This window comes from Orcinus orca, chromosome 19 (assembly GCF_937001465.1).
Source record: "Orcinus orca chromosome 19, mOrcOrc1.1, whole genome shotgun sequence".
Taxonomy (NCBI): domain Eukaryota; kingdom Metazoa; phylum Chordata; class Mammalia; order Artiodactyla; family Delphinidae; genus Orcinus; species Orcinus orca.
The window spans coordinates 18,394,076-18,416,936 of NC_064577.1; the positions used below are offsets into that span (position 1 = coordinate 18,394,076).

The window sequence follows — 22,861 nt, forward strand, 5'->3', positions numbered from 1 at the left end:
TTGTGATTGGTCTGTTCATATTTTCTATTTCTTCCTGGTTCAGTCTTGGAAGGTTATACCTTTCTAAGAATTTGTCCATTTCTTCCAGGATGTCCATTTTATTGGCATAGAGTTGCTTGTAGTAGTCTCTTAGGATGCTTTGTATTTCTGTGGTGTCTGTTGTAACTTCTCCTTTTTCATTTCTAACTTTACTGATTTGAGTCCTCTCCCTCTTTTTCTTGATGAATCTGGCTAATGGTTTATTAATTTTGTTTATGTTCTCAAAGGACCAGCTTTTAGTTTTATTGATCTTTGCTATTGTTTTCTTTGTGTCTATTTCATTTATTTCTGCTCTCATCTTAATGATTTCTTTCCGTTTCCTAACTTTGGGTTTTGTTTGTTCTTCTTTCTCTAGTTCTTTTAGGTGTAAGGTTAGATTGTTTATCTGAGATATTTCTTGTTTTCTTGAGTTAGGGTTGTATTGCTATAAACTTCCCTCTTAGAACTGCTTTTGCTGCATCCCATAGGTTTTGGATCGTCGTGTTTTCGTTGTCATTTGTCTCTAGGTATTTTTTGATTTCCTCTTTGATTTCTTCAGTGATCTCTCGGTTATTTAGTAACGTATTGTTTAGCCTCCATGTGTTTGTGTTTTTTACATTTTTTTCCCTGTGACTGATCTCTAATCTCATAGTGTTGTAGTCAGAAAAGATGCTTGATATGATGTCAATTTTCTTAAATTTACTGAGGCTTGATTTGTGACCCAAGATGTGATCTATCCCGGAGAATGTTCCGTGCGCACTTGAGAAGAAAGTGTAATCTGCTGTCTCTGGATGGAATGTCCTATAAATATCAATTAAATCTGTCTGGTCTGTTGTGTCATTTAAAGCTTGTGTTTCCTTTTCTGTCTGGATGATCTGTCCATTGGTGTAAGTGAGGTGTTAAAGTCCCCCACTATTACAGTGTTACTGTCGATTTCCTCTTTTATAGCTGTTAGCAGTTGCCTTATGTATTGAGGTGCTCCTATGTTGGGCGCATATATATTTATAATTGTTATGTCTCCTCTTGGATTGATCCCTTGATCATTATGTAGTGTCCTTCCTTGTCTCTTGTAACATTCTTTATTTTAAAGTCTCTTTTATCTGATATGAGTATTGCTACTCCAGCTTTCTTTTGATTTCCATTTGCATGGAATATCTTTTTCTATCCCCTCACTTTCAGTCTGAATGTGTCCCTAGGTGTGAAGTGGGTCTCTTATAGACAGTATATATATGGGTCTTGTTTTTGTATCCATTCAGCAAGACTGTGTCTTTTGTTTGGAGCATTTAATACATTCACGTTTAAGGTAGTTATCAATATGTATGTTCCTGTTACCATTTTCTTAATTGTTATGAGCTGTTTTTTGTAGGTCCTTTTCTTCTCTTGTGTTTCCCACTTAGAGAAGTTCCTTTAGCATTTGTTGTAGAGCTGGTTTGGTGGTGCTGAATTCTCTTAGCTTTTGCTTGTCTGTAAAACTTTTTGTGTGTGTGTGGTACGCGGGCCTCTCACTGCTGTGGTCTCTCCCGCTGCGGAGCACAGGCTCCGGACGCGCAGGCCCAGCGCCCACCTAGTGCCCACGGCCCACGGGCCCAGCTGCTCCGCGGCACGCGGGATCCTCCCGGACCGGGGCACGAACCCGCGTCCCCTGCATCGGCAGGCGGACTCCCAACCACTGCACCACCAGGGAAGCCCATCTGTAAAACTTTTGATTTCTCCATTGAATCTGGATGAGATCCTTGCTGGGTAGAGTAATCTTGGTTGTAGTTTCTTCCCTTTCATCATATCGTGCTGCCCCCTTCTGGTTTGTAGAGTTTCTGCTGAGAAATCAGCTGTTAACTTTATGGGAGTTCCCTTGTATGTTATTTGTCGTTTTTCCCTTGTTGCTTTCAATAATTTTTCTTTGTCCTTAATTTTTGTCAGTTTGATTACTGTGTGTCTCCGCGTGTTTCTCCTTGGGTTTATCCTGCCTGGGACTCTCTGCACTTCCTGGACTTGGGTGGCTATTTCCTTTCCCATGTTAGAGAAGTTTTCGACTATAATCTCTTCAAATATTTTCTCGGGTCCTTTCCCTCTCTCTTCTCCTTCTGGGACCCTTATAATGCGAATGTTGTTACGTTTAATGTTGTCCCAGAGGTCTCTTATGCTGTCTTCATTTCTTTTCCTTCTTTTCTCTTTATTCTGTTCCATGGCAGTGAATTCCACCATTCTGTCTTCCAGGTCACTTATCCGTTCTTCTGCCTCAGTTATTCTGCTATTGATTCCTTCTACTGTAGTTTTCATTTCAGTTTTTGTATTGTTCATCTCTGTTTGAACAGAGATGAACACCTCTGTTCTTCTAGGTGTTTGTTCTTTAATTCTTCTAGGTCTTTGTTAAACATTTCTTGCATCTTCTCGATCTTTGCCTCCATTCTTTTTCTGAGGTCCTGGATCATCTTCACTGTCATTATTCTGAATTCTTTTTCTGAAAGATTGCCTATCTCCACTTCATTTAGTTGTTTTTCTGGGGTTTTATCTTGTTCCTTCATCTGGTACATAGCCCTCTGCCTTTTCATCTTGTCTGTCTTTCTGCGAATGTGGTTTTTGTTCCACAGCCTGCAGGATTGTAGTTCTTCTTGCTTCTGCTGTCTGCCCTCTCAGCTACTAATTTTTAACAATAGCTTTATTCCTAATTACAAAGTAGTATTTATAACATTTATTTTTAGAAATTATATGTATTACTGTTTAATTTTTTCAATCCCAGATAAACTCAGGGGATAATTTGATTTATATTATACCTCACCTTTGCCGGGTTAGCAGTCTATCGCTTGTGGTGACAGAGCAGGAAGTTTTGTGCGACGGGGAGTGTCTCTGTTACTCTGAAACATCGGCTTTCTATCCTAAAGTTATCTGGGGCAGCATTTCATTCCTTGCTGGGACGTATGTGTCCCTGTGCAGTTCGAGCCACGGTGGTGTTTTCTTCTGCACCACTTGTCCTCTGTGCTAGCACCCTTCCCACATCTCAGGACGTATGTGCAGAGCCAAGGTGGTCTGTGTGTACCCTCACTTGGACCTGAACCTTGGGATGCTTGCCCCTGGCTAGGCTCAGTTTCGTTTTGGGTAGCCTTTCTGATAGTCTAGTCCTGCCACCCTGAAGATTTTCCATCTACTTTTATATTTCTTTGGTTGATTCACTGGGAACTTGGAAGGGGAGGGAGTTAAATGATGGACTTAAACTACTATCTCAGACCAAAAGAATCTTACCTCTGTTTCTTAGTTGCTTGTGTCAAAATACTTGGACAGTTTTTCAGAGGTAGGTAGTGTTGGGTTGTGTTTGCTCTCTCCTGTGGAACCGAATGATGGGCGCTGATACCAGAGGAGAGGGGAGGCCATCAGACTTTTCAGCAGAAGAGTCACCTCAGGTTTCATTTGTGACAGGAGCCTTCTGGCTGCTCTGTTGAGAGTCTAATGTAGGGGAGGCCAGTTAGGGGTTATTTTAGTAATTTCAGTGGCTTGGACCAGGCTATCGTGGGAGCTGGGGAGAACTGGTCAGGTTCTGGGTATGTTTTTGGAGGTAAGGCCAGTGGGTTTTGCTGATGGAGTGATTGTGGGGATGCAAGGATGATTAGCAGAGCTAGGCTGTCTTGGCTGCTGGAGTTGTTGTTGACTGTGACGGGCACGGTGGAAGGAGGAGCGGATTTGGGGGGATAATCAGCACGTACTAGATTTTAAATACCTGTTAGACTTTGTCCACATGGAGATGTAGAGTGGGAGGTTAGATACAGAAGTCTGCAGTTTAGGAAGAAGGTCTCGGTTGGAAATAGAGAATTTTCTATATAGAAAAAAGTTCAGAAAGACTCTTTTTTTTTTTTTGCCATGCCACGTGGCTTGTGGGATCTTAGTTCCCTGACCAAGGATCGAACCCAGGCCCCCAGCAGTGGAAGCTCGGAGTCCTAACCACTGGACCGCCAGGGAATTCCCCCAGAAGACTTTAAAAAAAAAAAAGAATCTAGTTACAAGTTAAAAATTTTTAAATGGATATTTTTACCCTGGCAGGTATAGAGATCCGACTAATTTGAAAATCACTCTACTGCTCTATTATGCAGTCAAGTTTGAATGAGTAAGAATTACCTCGGGTCATCCCGAGTGATTAGACATTTATTCCAGATTTATTCCTCTGACGTGTGCACTGCATCCTTTCAGGCTTTGATTGCTTCTCCCCTCCCCCACTCCCAGCTGCTTACCTGTAGGAAGTAATTTTTATTCAGCAGATGAATATGTAGTATGCTGTTGGCTGAGAGATGCCACAGCTGTGAGGTATGTTTTTTTTTTTTTTTTTTTTTTGGCGGTACATGGGCCTCTCACTGTTGTGGCCTCTCCCGTCGCGGAGCACAGGCTCCAGACGCGCAAGCTCAGCGGCCATGGCTCACGGGCCCGGCCGCTCCGCGGCTTGTGGGATCTTCCTGGACCAGGACACAAACCTGCGTCCCCTACATCGGCAGGCGGACTCTCAACCACTGCGACACCAGGGAAGCCCATGAGGTGTGATTTTTAACATTGCTGTTGCCATAGGGGACCTTGCGTATTATTTACGCAGAAAATGAGTTTTAATCTTAGAATCATCGGGAAATGAGAGATAATCATAATTTTGTTACAGTTGTGTTCAGAGATTATTGTTGGCAAAAGTTTTAACTCTTTTCTCAAAAATTCTGTTGGCTACTCTGCCCAAACCATTGTTACAGTCCAGCTTGTTGGCATCCCATGACGGGAATGAGTGTGGTTCTTTATCAATTGTAGTTGAAGCAGTGAATGCTTATCAAAGATTATAAACCAAAAGCCCCTCTTTGGCTTTACTGTTTGGGATCTAGAATTGTAAATACCATGCCAAGTAGTAACTTGATTTTGTGTGCAACATTTTTGTTAGAAGTAATAATTCCATCTCACTTTCTAGCATAAACTCCCATGTAATAAGTCTGTCACTGTGCAGATGGGATTCCTGTGGCACCTGCTCGTGACCTGCAGTAAAGCAAGTCATTGTTTTGAAACCACATTTTTCATTTCCAGATCTTCGAGGGCTCTTACAAGAATTTGTACTCTCCCTTCATGCCGACAACATCTTCCCCTTTAACTGTGCCAGCGTGTTTTTATTCCCCAGAGGTGTTCAGAAAGCATATACTTATGTAAATGTAGTAATTGTTGAAGTTGGAGGAGTTTTTGACTAAACCGTTAGTTATACACTAGTTAGAAAGGGTGATTTAGACAATTAAAGAATTGGGTATAATGGAAGGAGCTTTAGATCCCCAAATGCTCTGCTTCTTTGTGTCTGTGACACTCTAGTGTCCCTTCACTTGGTGACATCTGTGGGAGTGACATCTGTGAGCACTGGTTCTTACCTTGCAGGGTTTATAGGAGACTAGTTGTGTGTGCAGTACCCAGAGTGTAGGTACCGCCCAGTAAGTAAAGGGCAGCAGCTACTGCCTTTGTTGCCTTCAACCAAACATGCTTCTTGGTGATCGACAGCTTTCACTCTTCAGGAAAGTAGTCTCCAATTCAGTTGCTTTAAAGGCATTAGTTTATTAATATACTTTGATAAGACTGGCATAAGATATTTTCTGTTTACTGCCTGAAGTACTTTAAAAAAACCTCAGTGGCTGAAGCACTTCATTTTTTCTGTTTCTTGTACATTGTTATTTAACTAGCTCCTCGTTCTTAAATTTGGCCATTTCACTTTTTGGCAACTTCATTGTCTGCTGAATGGGAATTCCTTTATTTATTTGTTTTCTAAAGACCTGAGCATTTTAACAAATACATATGAGTTAGACACCCAGTCAGATGTAGTAGTAATAAATCTCAGCATAAGCTAGCATTTGATCTTTCTTTTTTCTTTTTTTTAAAATATATTTCTTTTCAAAATTTATTTATTTAATGTATTTTTGGCTGCGTTGGGTGTTTGTTGCTGCGTGTGGGCTTTCTCTAGTTGCGGCGAGCGGGGGCTACTCTTCGTTGCGGCATGTGGGCTTCTCATTGCGGTGGCTTCTCTTGCTGCAGAGCACGGGCTCTAGGCGCGCGGGCTTTAGTAGTTGTGGCACACGGGCTCAGTAGTTGTGGCTCGCGGGCTCTAGAGCTCAGACTCAGTAGTTGTGGCACACGGGCTTCGCTGCTCCGCAGCATGTGTGATCTTCCCGGACCAGGGCTTGAACCCGTGTCCCCTGCGTTGGCAGGCAGATTCTTAACCACTGTGCCACCAGGGAAGCCCTAGCATTTGATCTTGCTAGAGAGGACCCTGCTGAAATTGACCCTATTCTTCATTTATTTTCATGAAATACATGTAACTTTCACTTGTTTTCATTGGAATTTTTATTTTGTTTTATAACGTGCTCTGCCATTCAGAGTGAATAGCTTATTGTTTGGCAGGAATGTTTCATGTTGGGAGAACCTCCCTAACAGAATGAGACTTTTTTTTTTTTTTTTTTTCCCCCGGTACGCGGGCCTCTCACTGTTGTGGCCTCTCCCGTTGCGGAGCACAGGCTCCGGATGCACAGGCCCAGCGGCCATAGTTCACGGGCCCAGCTGCTTTGCGGCATGTGGGATCCTCCCGGACCGGGGCACGAACCCATGTCCCCTGCATCGGCAGGCGGACTCTCAACCACTGCGCCACCAGGGAAGCCCGAGACTGTTTTTTAATTGACTATCAAGTGTTGGGCTTAAGGAGGGAGAAACCTGGACAAGAAGCTCATGGGAGCGCCTGTGTCTCTTAGAGTCCTTTGAAGAGTTTCCTTTTGAAACCATGGGCTTCTGCTCCAGCCAGCTCGCTGGCAAGGGTTGAGGTATGTGGCCTGTAACCTCTGTCCTAGACCATGGGGGCTGGCTCTTTCCTTTACAGATCTGCCTGAAACAGAAGCAGTGCCAGTCACTTCTTGTGAAAACCAGAGTTTGTTCCTTCCTTTCTTAGTGTCCATGGCCATCCTTGCTGTGGGTCTTGATGCTTGTCTCCCGGGTTAAGTGCTGTCCACAATCTCGGGCCTCCCTCACATCCCTCTCCACTCGCTGCTGCTCAGTGTGGGGCTCTGCTCTGGAGGTGCACACGCTTCTGCAGACTGTCTGGCAGCCCCAGCAGTTTCTTTGGCTCATTCGCACACACTCTGCAGAACTGGGGGCTGCGTTTCTGGAGGGATCCTGCCCTCTTCTTCCCTTTGACTGGTCGAAACAGGTGCTGCCCTTGCCTCTCAGCCACCAGCACTGCAGGAGGGGCCAGTCAGCTGTGGGATGGTTTCGGGCATCAGGGCACGTGGGGGATTGCTTGCTTATTTCAAAACCCGGGTCGGCATTAGAAGCAGAAGAGTATTCGGGGAATACGGTTATATGTGTTGTTCAAGTCTAAGGGACGGTAGACCTCTTTCCTTATCTTCAGCTGAGTTGACACCTCCCCATGACTTCTTAGGGCTGTAAACCGTTTTCTGGGTTACGTAGCCCACTTGCTAGGCAGGGGGCAGAGTTTGTTGTTGGTATGTCATTTTGTTGGTTCAGAATGACAGATGAATGCTACGTTTGTGGCGGGCAGGGTGAGGTTATTAGCATTTCAGACAGATCTTGGGATCACTGTGATGTGCTAGGGAGTCAGATGAATAAAACATTCCCAGTTGTAAAGGAGAGCTAGTCATGCTTGGAAAGTATCCATTAAAATCTTCCTGATTTCTTAGTTTTCTCTAGCAATAATACATACTTAGAAGAAAAGGAAACTGGCAGTTAGCCAGGGTAAGAACCTGGGAAGGTCAGGTAAGGTAAGTGAGGGAATCATGGTATTGAAACGATTTAGCTGGGGTCAGAGTGGAAGAGTGGATGCTGTTCTTGGTGGGCTGTGAAAATTTCTTAGCATCAAGGGATTGTAGATGGTGATGAGGACAAAAAGCAGGACTGGACTGGCGACAGTGGAGATGTGGGCTGGGACGGATGTGAGTGGTGGTGGTTGCGGGGCACACTGTCAGATTATAGGGTCGGGGGGGGGCAGTGCCCACCGAGGATGGCTGTGGTGACTCCCTGTGGGAGACTGAATGGCAATGACCTGAAAGTATTTCACACGTAGGATATCGTGTTGATAGAAAAGGCATTGACAGGCATCTTGAAATCTGAAGAATAATGACATGGCATAACGAGCCATGTGATAAAGTAATCTCTGTGCTCCTGGGAGTCTTTGAGAGTCAATCTGTAACACCAGAAGAGGAAACAAGGTGTCATAGGTAGATTTTCTGTAATTTGTAACAGGAGGTTTTTAAATACCGCAGCTGAGCAGTGTTCTGGAAGTGGCAGTGGGGAGCAAGAAGAGTTTACATTCTTCCTCCATATGTTAGAAGGAGGCCTCTCCAGAAGGGGTCCCCATTCTGGAGACGCCCCCTTCTGGAGAGGCCCCCTTCTGGAGAGGCCAGGTGTCTTAAGGAAGAAGCTAGATTGTAGTTCTGGGGAGGTGGTAAAAGACTGTGAGATGCTATCGGAAGTTGAGGAAGATTTTACTCTATTCTGAGCAAAGGCATGAAAATGCTGGGTGTGCTGAGGGCAGCCCGGGCGCAGACCGTGTGGGCAAAGGTACACCTGGGCTGGTCGGCCGCGTGCTGCAGGGGAGCTGGAGTCCGGTCCTATTCGGTTAGGCTGTTTGATTTCGTAATTAAAACACCACAGTTTCATTTCACTTTTCTCAGGTTTAGCAAATGAGACATCAGAGTTAAAAGGGTCCATAATCTTATTATCTTCATCTTTTTTATATACATATTTACGATTACAGAGTTGTAATTACAGTTTAGGCATATTTGAGTGTTTTACTTTTTAGTTTATTATATCCATAATACTTTCCTAAATCGCTTCAGTCTTAATAATGGCCATGGCTGTCTACTCTTCCAGTAAATGAATGTTTCCCCAAAAGAGTAAAAGCATAAAGAGGTTTCTTGTAGTATTATCCATAATGATGAAAAATTTGGGAACATATTAAGGATCTAATACCGGGGGGATGGTTTGACAAATTATCAAATTTCAAGTAGAATTGAAATGTGTAAGTGACAGATTAGATGTGGGAATTACAAAAAGAGAGTACCAACCTCAGATTTCTAAGTGGAATCTTAACATTGTCACCTGTCTGGTGGATCCAGACACTGTGAACATTTGTGTGTGTTTATATGTGTGTGTGACCTTTTAAGCAATACATATAGACTACATTAAAGAGCATTAGACTCGTTTTTAGTACATGACCCCTAGTTACATTGTAGATGGTGAATAAGTTAATCATAAATTTGTTGCATAGATATTTATTATTTATCATTATGATTTGAGGAGCTGTTTGTTTTACTTTCCAATTTTACAAATGATGGTTCATTCTAGCAGCAAATTGCCCGACCCTCACAAGAAGAAAAAGTAGAAGAAAAAGAAGAAGATAAAGCAGAAAAAACAGAAAAAAAAGAGGAGGAAAAGAAAGATGAAGAAGAAAAAGATGAAAAGGAGGACTCTAAGTGAGTTAAATAGTTAAATGTTGTAGTTATTTTTAAATAATGAGATTGAATCTATTGAAGGTATAAAATTTTAGATAAAAGAATCAATGGGATGTGTGCTTTGATCACCTAATAGTTATTTGACATAATTAAGGAGTGGAATATTCCAGTAAGTATAACTTTTGGCTTGATGGACTTATTTGCCAAACATGACATACTCTGTTTCGGAAGGGATGAGCTACAATAATATACACCATCACTGAGATACACTGAGTATAATTTAATCTTTGATTTGGAAGAACTCAGGATCTTTTGTTTTGAACCTCAGGTAGTGTACATTAGTGTAAAAATGCTGCTAAATGGTTTTCATTTATATAACACCTTCTATTCCAGCTTTATGGATTTTATTTTTCATATAAAATAGACTTCCTGATTTTTTTTGTTTTTAAAATTTATTTTTGGCTGCATTGGGTCTTCGTTGGTGCGCGTGGACTTTCTCTAGTTGCGGCAAGCGGGGGCTAATCTTCCTTTTCGGTGTGCGGGCTTCTCATTGCGGTGGCTTCTCTTATTGCACAGCATGGGCTCTAGGCGCGTGGGCTTCAGTAGTTGTGGCACGTGGGCTCAGTAGTTGTGGCTCGCGGGCTCTAGAGCGCAGGCTTAGGAGTTGTGGCACACGGGCTTACTTGCTCCGTGGCATGTGGGATCTTCCGAGAGCAGGGCTCAAACCCGTGTCCTCTGCATTGACAGGTGGATTCTTAACCACTGTGCCACCAGGGAAGTCCAGATTTCCTGGTTTGTTTGTGGTTGCTGTTGCTGTTATCGTGGTTATAAAAATAATTCTAGTTCCTTACAGCAAATCAGTAAGAGAGAGCAAAATAGAAAGAAAATTAACCTGTGATTCTGCCACTCAGAGACAGCTATCGTTGATATCTTTGTGTACATGTTTTGGCAGGGTTGGGTGCAGGGAGGCCCTTAGCAGCTGGTTTGTTTGTTTTTCCTCCAAGGATCAGCTTTATTGAGGCATAATTTTGCATAGACTAAATTTCACCAGTTTTTAAGGGTATACGTTGATATATTTTGACTGGTGTACCTGTTGTATGCAGGTACATGCACTGGTGTTGTATGCACTGGTGTATATGCACTGGTGTACCTGTTGCCGCACTCGTGACTCAGAACATTTGCATCACCCCAAGAAAGCTCCCCTGTGCTCCTTTGCAGTAGTTTCCCTCCCCCCCATTTCCAGCCCCTGGTAACTACTAATTTGTTTTGCCTTTCCTATAATTTCATATAAATGGAATCGTACAGTATGTAATCTCCTGTTGTGTGGCTGCTTTTACTTAATAAGTGTGAGATCCATACAGGTTGTTGCTTGTGTTAGTAGTTTCTTTTTAATATTTATTGTTATTTCTATAATCTTCTTGGAAATACTGAAGGTTTATCTAATTTTGCGGCAGCTAAAGCAGCCTAAATCACTTGCCATGTTTTTTAAAGAGTTGGATACTTATGCCATTCTAATTTTGTGCTTTAAGAAGATGATATCTATAAAAAAATTTTTTTTTTTTTTTAGTTATTCAGGTAAAACATTTATCCTCCACGTGGTCAGTGGTTCTGCTCATATGTTACTGCCATATCTTGTTTTTACTTTGTTCTTAAAATCCCTAGTTTATTTAACAAGCACTCATTTATTACTGCTGTGAGCTAGGTCTTATGGAGGTTGCAGAAATATGTAAGATACATACTCTTCCCAGGTAGTTTATGATCTAGTAGGAAAAATTAGGCAAGATGCAAGTACTCTTTAAGGAAAAGAAAAAAGCCTGGAAGGAATGAGCAGAGTCAATAAAGTGTACTGGGAGATTGAGAAGAGATTGAGGTTTCCTTCTGCCTGGATAGTTTGGAGGGCTTGTTGCAGGAGCTAGTGGTCAGTGTGGGTAGAACAGAGGGAGTGGTGTGAATGGACAGGCCTCTTTGGGAAATGGCAGATAGTGGTTTCATTGGTTTGGAATGTAGGACGCCTCAAGGAGAAAAGCAGAAGGAGGTTGGGGTCCAGTTAGGTAAAGCCTTAATGAAAGCTAAAGCGTAACCTTCACTCAGGAGGCTGCATGGCTCTGTTTGGGAATAGGTAGGATTAGAATGGAGGAAATGGTTTATTGCCAAAGCTGTTGTGCTAGAATATGGGTCCATGAGCAGTATAGAATGGATGGGGATGCAGAAGTCAGGAAGGCTGTTGTAAGAGACTGTGACTGTGCTACTAAGGACTGAACACACGCAGAGGTAACAGAGATAGAGGTGGTGGAATTGGTGGGAGAAACATCAGTGAGAGGAAAGGACCAAAACGAGGCACTAGTTCACATACAAGTAACTGACAAGGGGAAGAGCTGAAGGTGAAGTCGGATCTGTAAACTGAGTGATCGTGAGCGTGCTGGTACTGTCAGCAGCTGCTGGTCAGAGGGCCAGGGAGCAGGAAGCAGGGTGGGGAGAGTGAGCGTGTTTTGGGGCGGGTTGAGTTTGTATTGATGGGAAGCCCAAGCGGTTATTCCAAATAATTGGGAGGTTGGGTAGTTTTATTCAACTTCTATTTAAAGAATTTTCAAGGCTGTAATCTTTTTGGTGTATGTATGCTTTTAAATCACACAAAATGTTCTTTTGCTGTTGTTTCTAGAGAAAACACCAAGGAAAAGGATAAGACAGAAAGTACAGCAGAAGAAACTGAGGAGAGAGAGCAGGCCACGCCCCGGGGCCGAAAGACTGCCAACAGTCAGGGCCGCCGAAAGGGCCGGGTCACCAGGTCCATGACCAGTGAGGCCGCAGCTGCCAGCGCTGCGGCTGCTGCAGCCACCGAGGAGCCCCCCCCACCTCTGCCACCGCCGCCAGAACCCAGTGAGTGGACGAGATTGGAGCGAACGGGCCAGAATTTTGTTTGGGATTCTGTTTCAGTGCTAGGGTGAGGCAGGAGGGACCTCTGATATTGATGGCCTAGAAATGCTGATCTGAAATTCTGGCCTTTAAATTTGTTTGTTTTTTTTTAATGAATTTATGTATTTTATTTATTTTTGGCTGCATTGGGTCTTAGTTGCTGCGCGCAGGCTTTCTCTAGTTGCGGCGAGGGGGGCCTACTCTTCGTTGCGGTGCGCGGGTTTCTCATTGTGGAGGCTTCTCTCGTTGCGGAGCACAGGCTCTAGGCTCACGGGCTTCAGTAGTTGTGGTGCGTGGGCTTCAGTAGTTGTGGCTTGTGGGCTCTAGCGCGCAGGCTCAGTAGTTGTGGTGCACAGGCTTAGTTGCTCTGTGGCATGTGGGAATCTTCCCGGACCAGGGCTTGAACCCGTGTCCCCTGCATTGGCAGGCTGATTCTCAACCACTGCACCACCAGGGAAGCCCTAAATTTGTTAGACTTTAATATCAAAGTCTTTCGAAAGAGAACATGAGCCCCAACCTTACTACCTAATACAGCTGTTTTTCCTGTGTTGTAATCCTAGTGTGCGTGCCACCTTGTTTCCTGATGTTCTAACTGGGCACATGTCATGAATGTTTTCTACTTTCTAAGTGATCTTCATTTTCACTTTCAATGGCTTCATTTTCACTTTCATCTCCTCCCGCCTTTAAAACTAATATGGATAGCACTTTAATGAAAAAAAAATCTTTATTCGCATAGCATTTTCTTTCTGTTAAATTAGTTTTCATGGAAATAAATTCTTAGACAAGGGAATACTGGGTGTAAGAGTACACGCATTTTTCTCTTTCTTATTAAAGACTGTCTTCATTAGTTTATAATGGGATCATATTAATGATGAGTACCATCATTGGTGGTTCAGTGGTACCAAGTTTATCATAACATGAAGTATGAAAGAAATTGCAAGTTTTGGAAATAACAGGAATGAAGTGAAGGAAACAATTGGACAAGCAGATGGGGGCAGATCATGGTGGGCTTTGTCTGAACTGCTTTGCTTACAAAGTAGGGAGCCTACAGAGGTTTTTAAACAGAGGAGTGTTGTGATTAGATTGGTGTCTTAGAAAGATAACTCTGGTGACAGTGTGGAGGAGGTGTGTTTGGGGTAAGGGCTGGAGGCTAAGGGACCAGCTAGAAGGGCATCCTTATGCATTCAGTGGTCTAGGCAGCGAGGGGGTGTATTCAGGAGACCAGAATTGACATACATCATTGCATGTGAGTGGTAGATGGATGGAAAGATTTAAAAATTAGTCTAAGGCTTCAAAAATTAGTCTGAAGATCCTGATAATAATTGGAGTGACTGGGTGGATGGTAGTAATGTTAATTGAGAAGGAGAATATAGCAGGAGCTCATTTTAGGCCTGAGAGTCTCAATTTTCTAAAGTAAAGGAGAAAGTGTTCAGTTTGTGATCCATCTGTTTGCTAGATTTCAGGCACTGAGGATGAACACAGGGACTTCCAGGAGTTCGGGGGAGACGGGGGTTCAGAGAACAGGAGAGGACTGCGCCTGCCTGGGCAGGAAGCAGAAGGGCGGCTGCTTCTTTTGACACTTCAGGAGAGAAGGGATGGAGCTCTAGGAAGTGGGGAGGCACCGCATTCAAACATGTGGACATGGATGGAATGTTAAAGAATGTTGAGAAAGACCATGGTACTGAGGAGTGTGGGATTTTCCCCTCTATTACAGTAGAGGAGAGGCTGATACCATCCTATTTCCATAGTTTCTTTCACCTAATGCTTTAAAGTGGCTTTATGTCAGATAAATATTTAGGCTGTAGATTATACGGTTGGTACCATATAATCTATGAATGAAGGACTTCATTTTTCTCTGGCTTATTGGGTTCTGTCTTTATCTCAGTTTCTACAGAACCTGTAGAAACCTCTCGATGGACAGAAGAAGAAATGGAAGTTGCTAAAAAAGGTAAATGATAGTAGTTCAGGTTTGTTTTTCTTTGTTTGTTTGTTTGTTTTTAGGGTTATTGGTAATGAGTGAGATGGAACTAATTTCTTTTTAATTGAAAAAAAAGAGTTCGTTCTTCCACAATGGTAAGTAGAATTTAGAAGTACACTTAAGAGTTCTTTTTTTTTTTTTTTTTTTTTGCGGTACGCGGGCCTCTCACTGCTGTGGCCTCTCCCGTTGCGGAGCACAGGCTCTGGATGCGCAGGCTCAGTGGCCATGGCTCACAGGCCCAGCTGCTCCACGGCACGTGGGATCCTCCCGGACCGGGGCACGAACCCGTGTCCCCTGCATCGGCAGGCGGACCCTCAACCACTGCGCCACCAGGGAAGCCCAAGAGTTCTTTTTGATGGTGTGGTGCCCTGTAAGGTGCCCCAGTGTGCCTTGTTTAAGAGGCCCACTTCTGAGGAATTTTTCTCTCTCATTTTGTTTTGAATATCTTATTAGAGAGCAAGTAAGCTACTTTCAGTTTTCCAGAATAGTTGTGATTAAATGCTATTAAAGTTTTGGAAGGTATTTGATATAAAAACTCTCTATTTAAAAGTTGCATTTAATAGAATGATAAATACTTTCTCAGTTTGCATTTAGTAAGGCTAAGTTTGATTCAGAGGAGAGAGCATGGACTTTGTAGCCAGACAGATGAAGGTTTGAATTCTGCTTCTGACACTTTGCTAGCTGTGTGGCCTTCATCTTACTCTGGAACTTTACGGATCTTGTGTTCTTCTGTTGTTTCTTATAAATGTCACACAGTTTGAGATTGAACTAAAATTTCTAAAAGGATAGATAATTGGTTTATAAATAAAAAATTATTTTTTAAGTAAGCTGATTTTGAGAAAGATTAGCCAGCTCTTTTCAGGGTTAAGGTTTTACCTTGTAGTTCTAAAGAGAAATTATTGCAAATAGCTTGAACTTTTAGTGACATGTTTCAGATTTATTTTCTGTTTAGCTGATAATGAGTAATGCATTTAAGAATCATATAAAACAACCTTACCAAAAATACAGCAGTTTAGAGTGTTCTGTCTTCAAAATATTTTTGTTTGAAGTTTATTGCCATGGTTAGCGCATCTGTGACTGTCATGCTTCCGTGTATTACTGTCATCTGACTGTCCCAGCGTCACAGTGGAGTAGTTAGGTGTCAGCTCTGCCACAGCGTGCTTTTGTCAGGTGCACGTCCTAGCACGTGACTGCTCAGGCACCACTCCTTCCAGCTTTTATAGTCAGATGTCAGCAGGATCTGGAGATGATCTTCCAGTTATCATTGTTAAGGAAGCTACTGGTGTTAACCTTGGGAAATTGATGTTTTCCCATAAATTAATGAATTTGTACTAGAACTTCCTGCTTGGATACACCTATGTCTAAAATATCTCTCTGTATTTATGCATTTATATATCCATACTCGTTTCACATATGTATCTGTGTGCATACGTGCGTCATTTGTTGGAAGAAATGTCAGATTGAGTAGGTTCCTGTGATGTATTGTATTACAACAGGTCTAAAAGAAAAAAAAACTGGTTAATATTTTTGAGGGCATCCTTGATTGGGAATGGACTGAAGACATGCTGATTATAAATGGAACCTTAAGTATATCTTTACTTTGTGTTAATCACTTACGTTTGATTACCTTATTAACTTTGTATTGATACACTGTTTCCAAAGATTTAGAAGTACTGTACCTAATCACTCAGTTTACAGTGTTTGGGCTCTTACTGTGTGTCCAGCATTGTCCTAGTCTTCTGGGAGATATATAACAAGGATAAGGTTGAGTCCTTCCATTGATGAGCATGTTTTAACTTTGGGTAGAAAAATAGAGCTGTTAATGAGTTTTGTGTGAATCACATTTCAGCAAGCATTGAAGTATATCGATAAATAATTGAAAAAACACTTTTAGTGTTAATGATTGTGAATGCAGTGAATTAAGTTGATTTTATCATTTTTCTTGTTGCTTTATCAGGTGGCTCCTCGGTTAATGTTTGGTCTGTTTTTAAAATCCAGGTCTAGTAGAACATGGTCGTAACTGGGCAGCGATTGCCAAAATGGTGGGGACTAAAAGTGAAGCCCAATGTAAAAACTTCTATTTTAACTATAAGAGACGACACAATCTTGACAACCTCTTGCAGCAGCATAAACAGAAAGTGAGTATATCAGGGGTGGTGAGTCTTTTACTTACTGTTTTTTACTTAGTTTTTTTTTTTGAGCTTCAGAGATTGGCTTTGAAGGAAACTTTTTTGTATCTTGTATTTTTTTTTTAACATCTTTATTGGAGTATAATTGCTTTACAGTGTTGTGTTAGTTTCTGCTGTATAACAAAGTGAATCAGCGTATCTTGTATTTTTATTTGTGTTTACCTGTAAAGGGAAATGCTGGTTTCTTGGCACAAGTTGACGATTTGTTTATTTACTGATAAGGAGTAAAATTTCTGTTGGTACTAATGGCGATTCAGTACTTTTGAGTTTCTGTGGGCTGGATTTGAAAAATATAAGCATTTTGGAGTTTGAATTGAAAACTTTAGTTGTGTTTACCATGTTGATTGAGTTGATTTGTCATATTAAAAAAACATTTTCTCAGAAAGATTCCATGGGGTAAAAACTAAAAACCAGCAAGTTTTGAAAATTATTGAAAGATTATTGAAAATTCCTTAACCAGGAAGTTCCAGTGTTCTCAGAGTTCACAGAGCTCTTTGAGGGTTCCGTGAAGTCAAAGAATTTTCATAAAAATATTCAGATGTTTCCTTTTTCCACTGTCCGGACATTTGCATCCGTGGTGTCAAAGCAGCTGTGAGTGAGAGTGCTGGTGCCTTAGCAGAACCGGGCGCCACCGGGCACCGCCACGCTCAGCACGCTCTTCATCTCCAAGCAGTTGCAGCTGTGTTTTGTAAATGGCAGTTTCACTTAAGAATGCCCTTGATGAAGCAACTGAAAATTGGCTTTGGTAAATCTTGAGCCTTACACACATCTGTTTGACGGTGGGAGGGTGCAGAGAGCCCTCTGCCCGGTCCTGGTGAGCAGTGGGTCTCAAGGGAAGGCACTCTTGTGTCATTTGAGTTCCAAGCTGAACTAGGCCCCCCCCCTTCCATGGAATGTTATTTTTAATTAAAAGAATGACAGAACAGATATGGTTTTTCAGACCTGAATATTTTGCAGACATCTTCTTGAAAATGAATGAGCCTGTCTTGAAAGAAAACAACCATTAGTATTTGTTGCTACTTTTAAATTTCCAGCTTTCAGGCAAAAATTAGAATTTTGGGAAGTGTGTATCTCTCACCGTGAGCTTAATTAACATTTTCACAATACTCAGACTTTTCTGATGAGATTAGTGGTAATAATAACTAATGTGATATTTTGATATGTAATGAAATGTATCCAAATTTTAAAAATCTCTGTAACTCATTTTCCAAGTGACCAACTCATGATGTCACAGTGTATGTTGGGTATGGATAAAAGATCCATAAAATGTTCTTTAATACACCAAAGTACAAGATAGAGGAATGCATTTTAATAGAGTACCAGAAGTGTATCGATACGTTTCAGATTTCACGTTGCAACTAACCTTGAGTAGAGCATTTTATCCTTCTTAAAAAGATTTCAGGAAAAAATGACAAAATGTCTAATACCTGTTAAAACTCAGTGGAAGATTTATAGGTGTTACATTTCCGTTTAAAACGAATACTCTCACATAATGAAGCAGGGGTCTGGAGGTGCAGTAGCTCACTGCGTGTGAGGAGAGGGATGTCGCCGTCATGGTGAATTGCTGTCTCTTCTGCAGCTGTCCAGGACAGCGCCCCGCAGAATGGGTGGATGCTGCCAGAGGAGGGTACAGGTGGGGCACTGAGAAAACCCACAGAGTAGCTATTAGCTAATGCTCAAAAATAGAGCATTCATGGAACCTTCTGAAGGCTTTTTAGAAAATGTACCAGAGGAGTCTTCCCTGTGTTCTTGCTCAGAACATAAGGATGGGTTTGTTTTTGGTCTTCAGAATTTCATCTAGTTCTATTACTCTGATGTCAGAAAATGGATTTTTCTCTTGACTTAATTAATGCTTTAGGTTGGATCCTAAATAGCATATTCATATCTAAGAGTAAGAAGAAACGAGAATAAGAGTATTGGTAATTTTTCACAGTTGGGGTGTGGTAATAGGAATCTGTTATGTGTTACCTCTGAGGAATCTCTCCCTGGGAGAGGCTGGCAGCTGCTGCCTGGTGATGTGCAGGGTCTGTAGAAGGCACAGAACAGAGGACTGCCAGGGCCAGGACCCTAGAGATAGTACAGTAAATGGCTAACGCCTTACATTTACCTATATAAACACATACACTTACAGACAAGTGACCCCAGTAGAAGAATGAACAATTTTACGTAAACATATAGTTTTCAGAAGGGAAAATCCTATTAAAAAAAAAAAAAGGAATTTGTTCTCATTAATAGTAAAAGAAATTCAGTAACAACTATTAGTTGTTGCCTATGAAATCATATAATTCTTAATGCTAGTGAAGGGAGGCTATTGCAGCATTATTAACAACCTGAATGCCTTGAAATAGGAAAATTTGAAATATATATTGGTAGAGTGTTTTAATGGGATCATTAATAAAAGTAGTAACCTTGAAGCATTTGTAAAGTAGGTGTGTGTGTAGTTCATGATTATATTGTTAAAAAAAAGATAGGATATATAACTACATAGGGCCATCCTGTTTTGTTCACATGTGTACGTAAACATTTATACAGACGTATATGCATGTAAAAGACTGAAAGGAAATGCAGCAGTATACTTAGAATCTCTAGCTGCTAGAATTATGAGCAGTTCTTACTTTTCTTAACATACTTTTCTGTCTTCCACATTCCAACGTGTTATTTTTATTAGAAAATAAAAAGCAGGAGTTTTGTGGGTTTTGGCTATTTGTACATGTATAGCGATGAGTAGTTCCAAAAACGGCTCGGACGTAACTTTTGATCAGTTTGATGAAAGCCATCCATCCACCTGCACAAAAGGCCCGTTAGAGGATCCCCGAGGTGACTGCACTCCAGCCAGAGTGCTTGTTGGACACGCAGCCTGCTGGTCTGGTGTGTGCGTGCCAGTGTTCTGCCTCACCTCAGGTGTGAGAAGGTTTGTTTCTTTCCTTTTAGTTACTTAAATCCCAAATAGCAATATTTTTTACTCCTTTAGGCCTCACGGAAGCCTCGTGAAGAGCGAGATGTGTCTCAGTGTGAAAGTGTAGCTTCCACCGTTTCTGCTCAGGAGGACGAGGACATCGAAGCCTCCAACGAAGAGGAAAATCCTGAGGACAGTGAAGGTATCTCAGATCTTCCATCTGGTTGTGGCTTCTGCTGGCCCAGATGCGTGACGTGTACCTTGGTCATTTGACTATCTAGGAATTGCTTCATTAAGGAAACGTGAACACAATGCATTTATTCGTTCACTCAGTACATATTTATTTATGTAGCTCCTAAGACGGCCCAGGTGCTACATCCAAAAGATCTTGAAGATGGTGGTCCTGCCTCAGACACTAAGTGCCAACATCAGTAAAATGTCTGTGTGTCTGGATCGTTGCCACACGTATTGGTTCAGTCGGTATCATCAGTTACATTTCCCTCTTTATTTTATTCCATTGAGCTTGATTTATTTCAGTGTTTACAAAGCTTACACATGTCATATTGATGTTTTCACATAAAAAGTATTAATGACCCAGAGGCACTGGCAGAAAAAAACGTCAGCCCAAAAAACTTAATAAAATCCTTTTCGTCACTTGAACAAATTAATGACAACTTCCTGAAAAAGCAAATATTTTCTTGATTTTTTTCCTAATTAAAAAAGTTACCTAATTTATTTCAGTTTACATTACTTTCAAAGTTGCCTTGGATTTCTTTTGAAAACTCTCCTCTTCTGAAGTGGGGATTTTCACAGTGATTTCAGTAGCTCTTTATATATTATATCTTAAACATGTTCATGTTTTTATGTATGCAAATATTCCCTCCATCTCATTTGCTTTTTGTTTTGTTTTATCTTTAAATTACCAGAGTTTAAACTTTGCAGGTAATTAGAGCTATTTACATTTTCTTTTGTAGGCTCCTATATTTTAAGCTTAAGAGGTTCTACAACTTCCAGGAGTTTTACATTTTGTTTTATTATTTTTTTTCTACAAGTTGTCATTACTGGGTTTTCAGCTTAAAATTTGTCTTGAAATGGGTTTTGGCTTTGAACAGTAAACTTTATTCTGTGAGGTTTTGTGAAAAATGAGGCAGCTGTTACAAAAGTAAAGAGACTGTTGGAGTAGGCTCCTCCTGGGGTAGAATGAGGATCCTGCAGACAGTTGGCGGGGAGGGTGTGTCTGGCACTTTGAAAGAGGTCCTCAGAGTTTGTTAATTTTATTTATTTATTTATTTTGCGGTACGCGGGCCTCTCACTGCTGTGGCCTCTCCCGTTGCGGAGCATAGGCTCCGGACGCGCAGGCTCAGCGGCCATGGCTCACGGGCCCAGCCGCTCCGCAGCATGTGGGATCCTCCCGGATCGGGGCACGAACCCGTGTCCCCTGCATCGGCAGGCGGACTCTCAACCACTGCGCCACCAGGGAAGTCCCAGAGTTTGTTAATAGGTTTGTAGCTGGTAGCCAGTATTCCCTGGGTTATAAATGTACACGAAGCCTGTATTTCACAGACTGGGCGGCTTAAACAATAGAAATTTATCTTTTGGATTAGGGCCCCACTCTTAGACCTCATTTAACCTTAATTACCTCCTTAAGGTCATTATCTCCAAATACAGTCACATTGAGGGTTAGGGCTTTAACATAAACTTTGGGGGCAGGGGGACACGATTCAGTTCATAAGAAGGGCCAAGCCTATTTGTCATATACGTGTTTATTTCAGAACAGAGACGCCTATCCATGCATTGGCTAACAGATTCCTAAAAACTGAGCAGCAGAAAGTGACTTTTTTCCTTCTGTTTCTCTCCTGTTACTTTGTCTTAGTGTGAAGCTTTTTTCAAATTGTCAGGTAAGGTGATTAAGGTTAAGTGAGGTATTAAAATCCTGTTTCCATCGGCTCTAGTGTGGGGTAGCATGGTCACGTCATGCCTATTTATACATATGCTTGTGTCGTGACATCTAGAATAGTTTCCTATTAATAGGAAATGAACTTGCCCCTAGAATTGTGGGATCTTCATTTCCTTTGACTTAATTTCATTTGGAAAGTGCCGGAGAAAAGAAAGTACACTGTGGTGTCCACGAGCTATGCCCCGTCTCACTGCCCAGCTTCCGGAGACCCTGCAGACCTCCTGTTGGTTGTGGAGTCGGGCTCTTGCCCACGGGAGAGGGGAGGCGTCTGCTGAAAGCAGAGCCTCCGTGTTTGGCTTCCTGAGACACGCCTCTAGCCGTGGGAGTGTCTTTTGTGACTAGATGAGTTAAATCAGAAAGACCAAAACCTTACCAGAATTTGGATGTGTTCTTGTTCTAAATCGTTCCTTACGGTGTTTTGGCGGGGGAGAGAAAAAAAGGCACTCACATTTGGCTGGTGCTTGGTGAAGCGCTGTGGAAATATTGGTGAAGCGCTTGGAAATATTCCTACTCTTTTGTGGCTTGGAAGAAGAAAATAACTGAAAAAGTGCTTATGTCAGATGATATCATCTGTGTAATCACTAACATGTCCTCCTGTATTTGGAAGAGAAATGACTTGTTCATTTGTCCTTGGGTTTGAGGCTTTCCATCACCATATGTATAGAAATGAGGATGAAGTCGGGCTTTTTGTTGGCCTTTCAGCGTTTTGGTAGCATCTTTCACTAATAGTAATTGCTGCTGTATATTGAGACCTTACTACCTGTGAGGTGCTCTTCTGAGCTTTTGTCTTTTGATTTTGTTTTTATTTTTGAGACTTGAAGTCTCATCTGAATCCAGGCTCATACATCTAACTGCCTATTTAACATCTCTACTTGGATACCTAAGAGTTAACATCCAGAGCTGACTTGTGTTTCCCCACCACTACAGCCTGCTTTCCCTCGAGTCTCTCCCTCGGTCCGTAAATGATGCCAGCTCTCTCTCATACCCCACATGTGGGCCATCAGCAAGGGTTGCTCACTTGTCTTTAGATGCATTATTTAGACTCTCATCACATCCGCCTCCCTCCACTGCTGCCACCCTGCTTCCGAGCCCCTGTCACCTCTGGTGGCCTCTGGATGGGTCTGCTTGCTGCTGTTCACTCCATTACGTTTTTTTCCTCCAAAGAACAGCCAGAGTGAACCTTATAAAATATAAATCAAGTCTCTCTCACGCTAATGCTTTTTCTAATTTTCTTGGATTTTCTCAGGGACTTATTTTTTCATATAAATTATAAATTGGTCTGTGTAGTTTAAGAAGTTTTTTTACAAACCGCTGGGATTCTCATTGGAGATATGTGTATTCATTTTAGGGAGATTTAAAGTTTTATGTTGTCTTCTAGTCTATTTTAAGAAAATAATTGAAAACTTAACTTGAAGTGAACATCTCTGTGTAACTATTTATAGCAGTGTCAAGTTGGAAGTAGCC

General features: G+C 41.8%; 1 protein-coding gene across 13 annotated transcripts in view; it reads left to right on the forward strand.

The window, feature by feature from the left end:
• The window catches only part of NCOR1 (nuclear receptor corepressor 1), a 143,254-nt gene that overhangs the window by 70,361 nt on the left and 50,032 nt on the right, over window positions 1-22,861 (forward strand). For 8 of the 13 annotated variants that reach the window (XM_033422796.2, XM_033422799.1, XM_033422795.1 and 5 more), the window contains 5 exons: window positions 9,358-9,485; window positions 12,124-12,341; window positions 14,263-14,325; window positions 16,354-16,493; window positions 19,516-19,642. In XM_033422796.2, the coding sequence (XP_033278687.1) occupies window positions 9,358-9,485; window positions 12,124-12,341; window positions 14,263-14,325; window positions 16,354-16,493; window positions 19,516-19,642 (676 nt within the window). The remainder of the gene's footprint in view (window positions 1-9,357; window positions 9,486-12,123; window positions 12,342-14,262; window positions 14,326-16,353; window positions 16,494-19,515; window positions 19,643-22,861) is intronic. The other 5 variants (XM_033422797.2, XM_033422805.2, XM_033422800.2 and 2 more) reach the window with 1 other exon arrangement.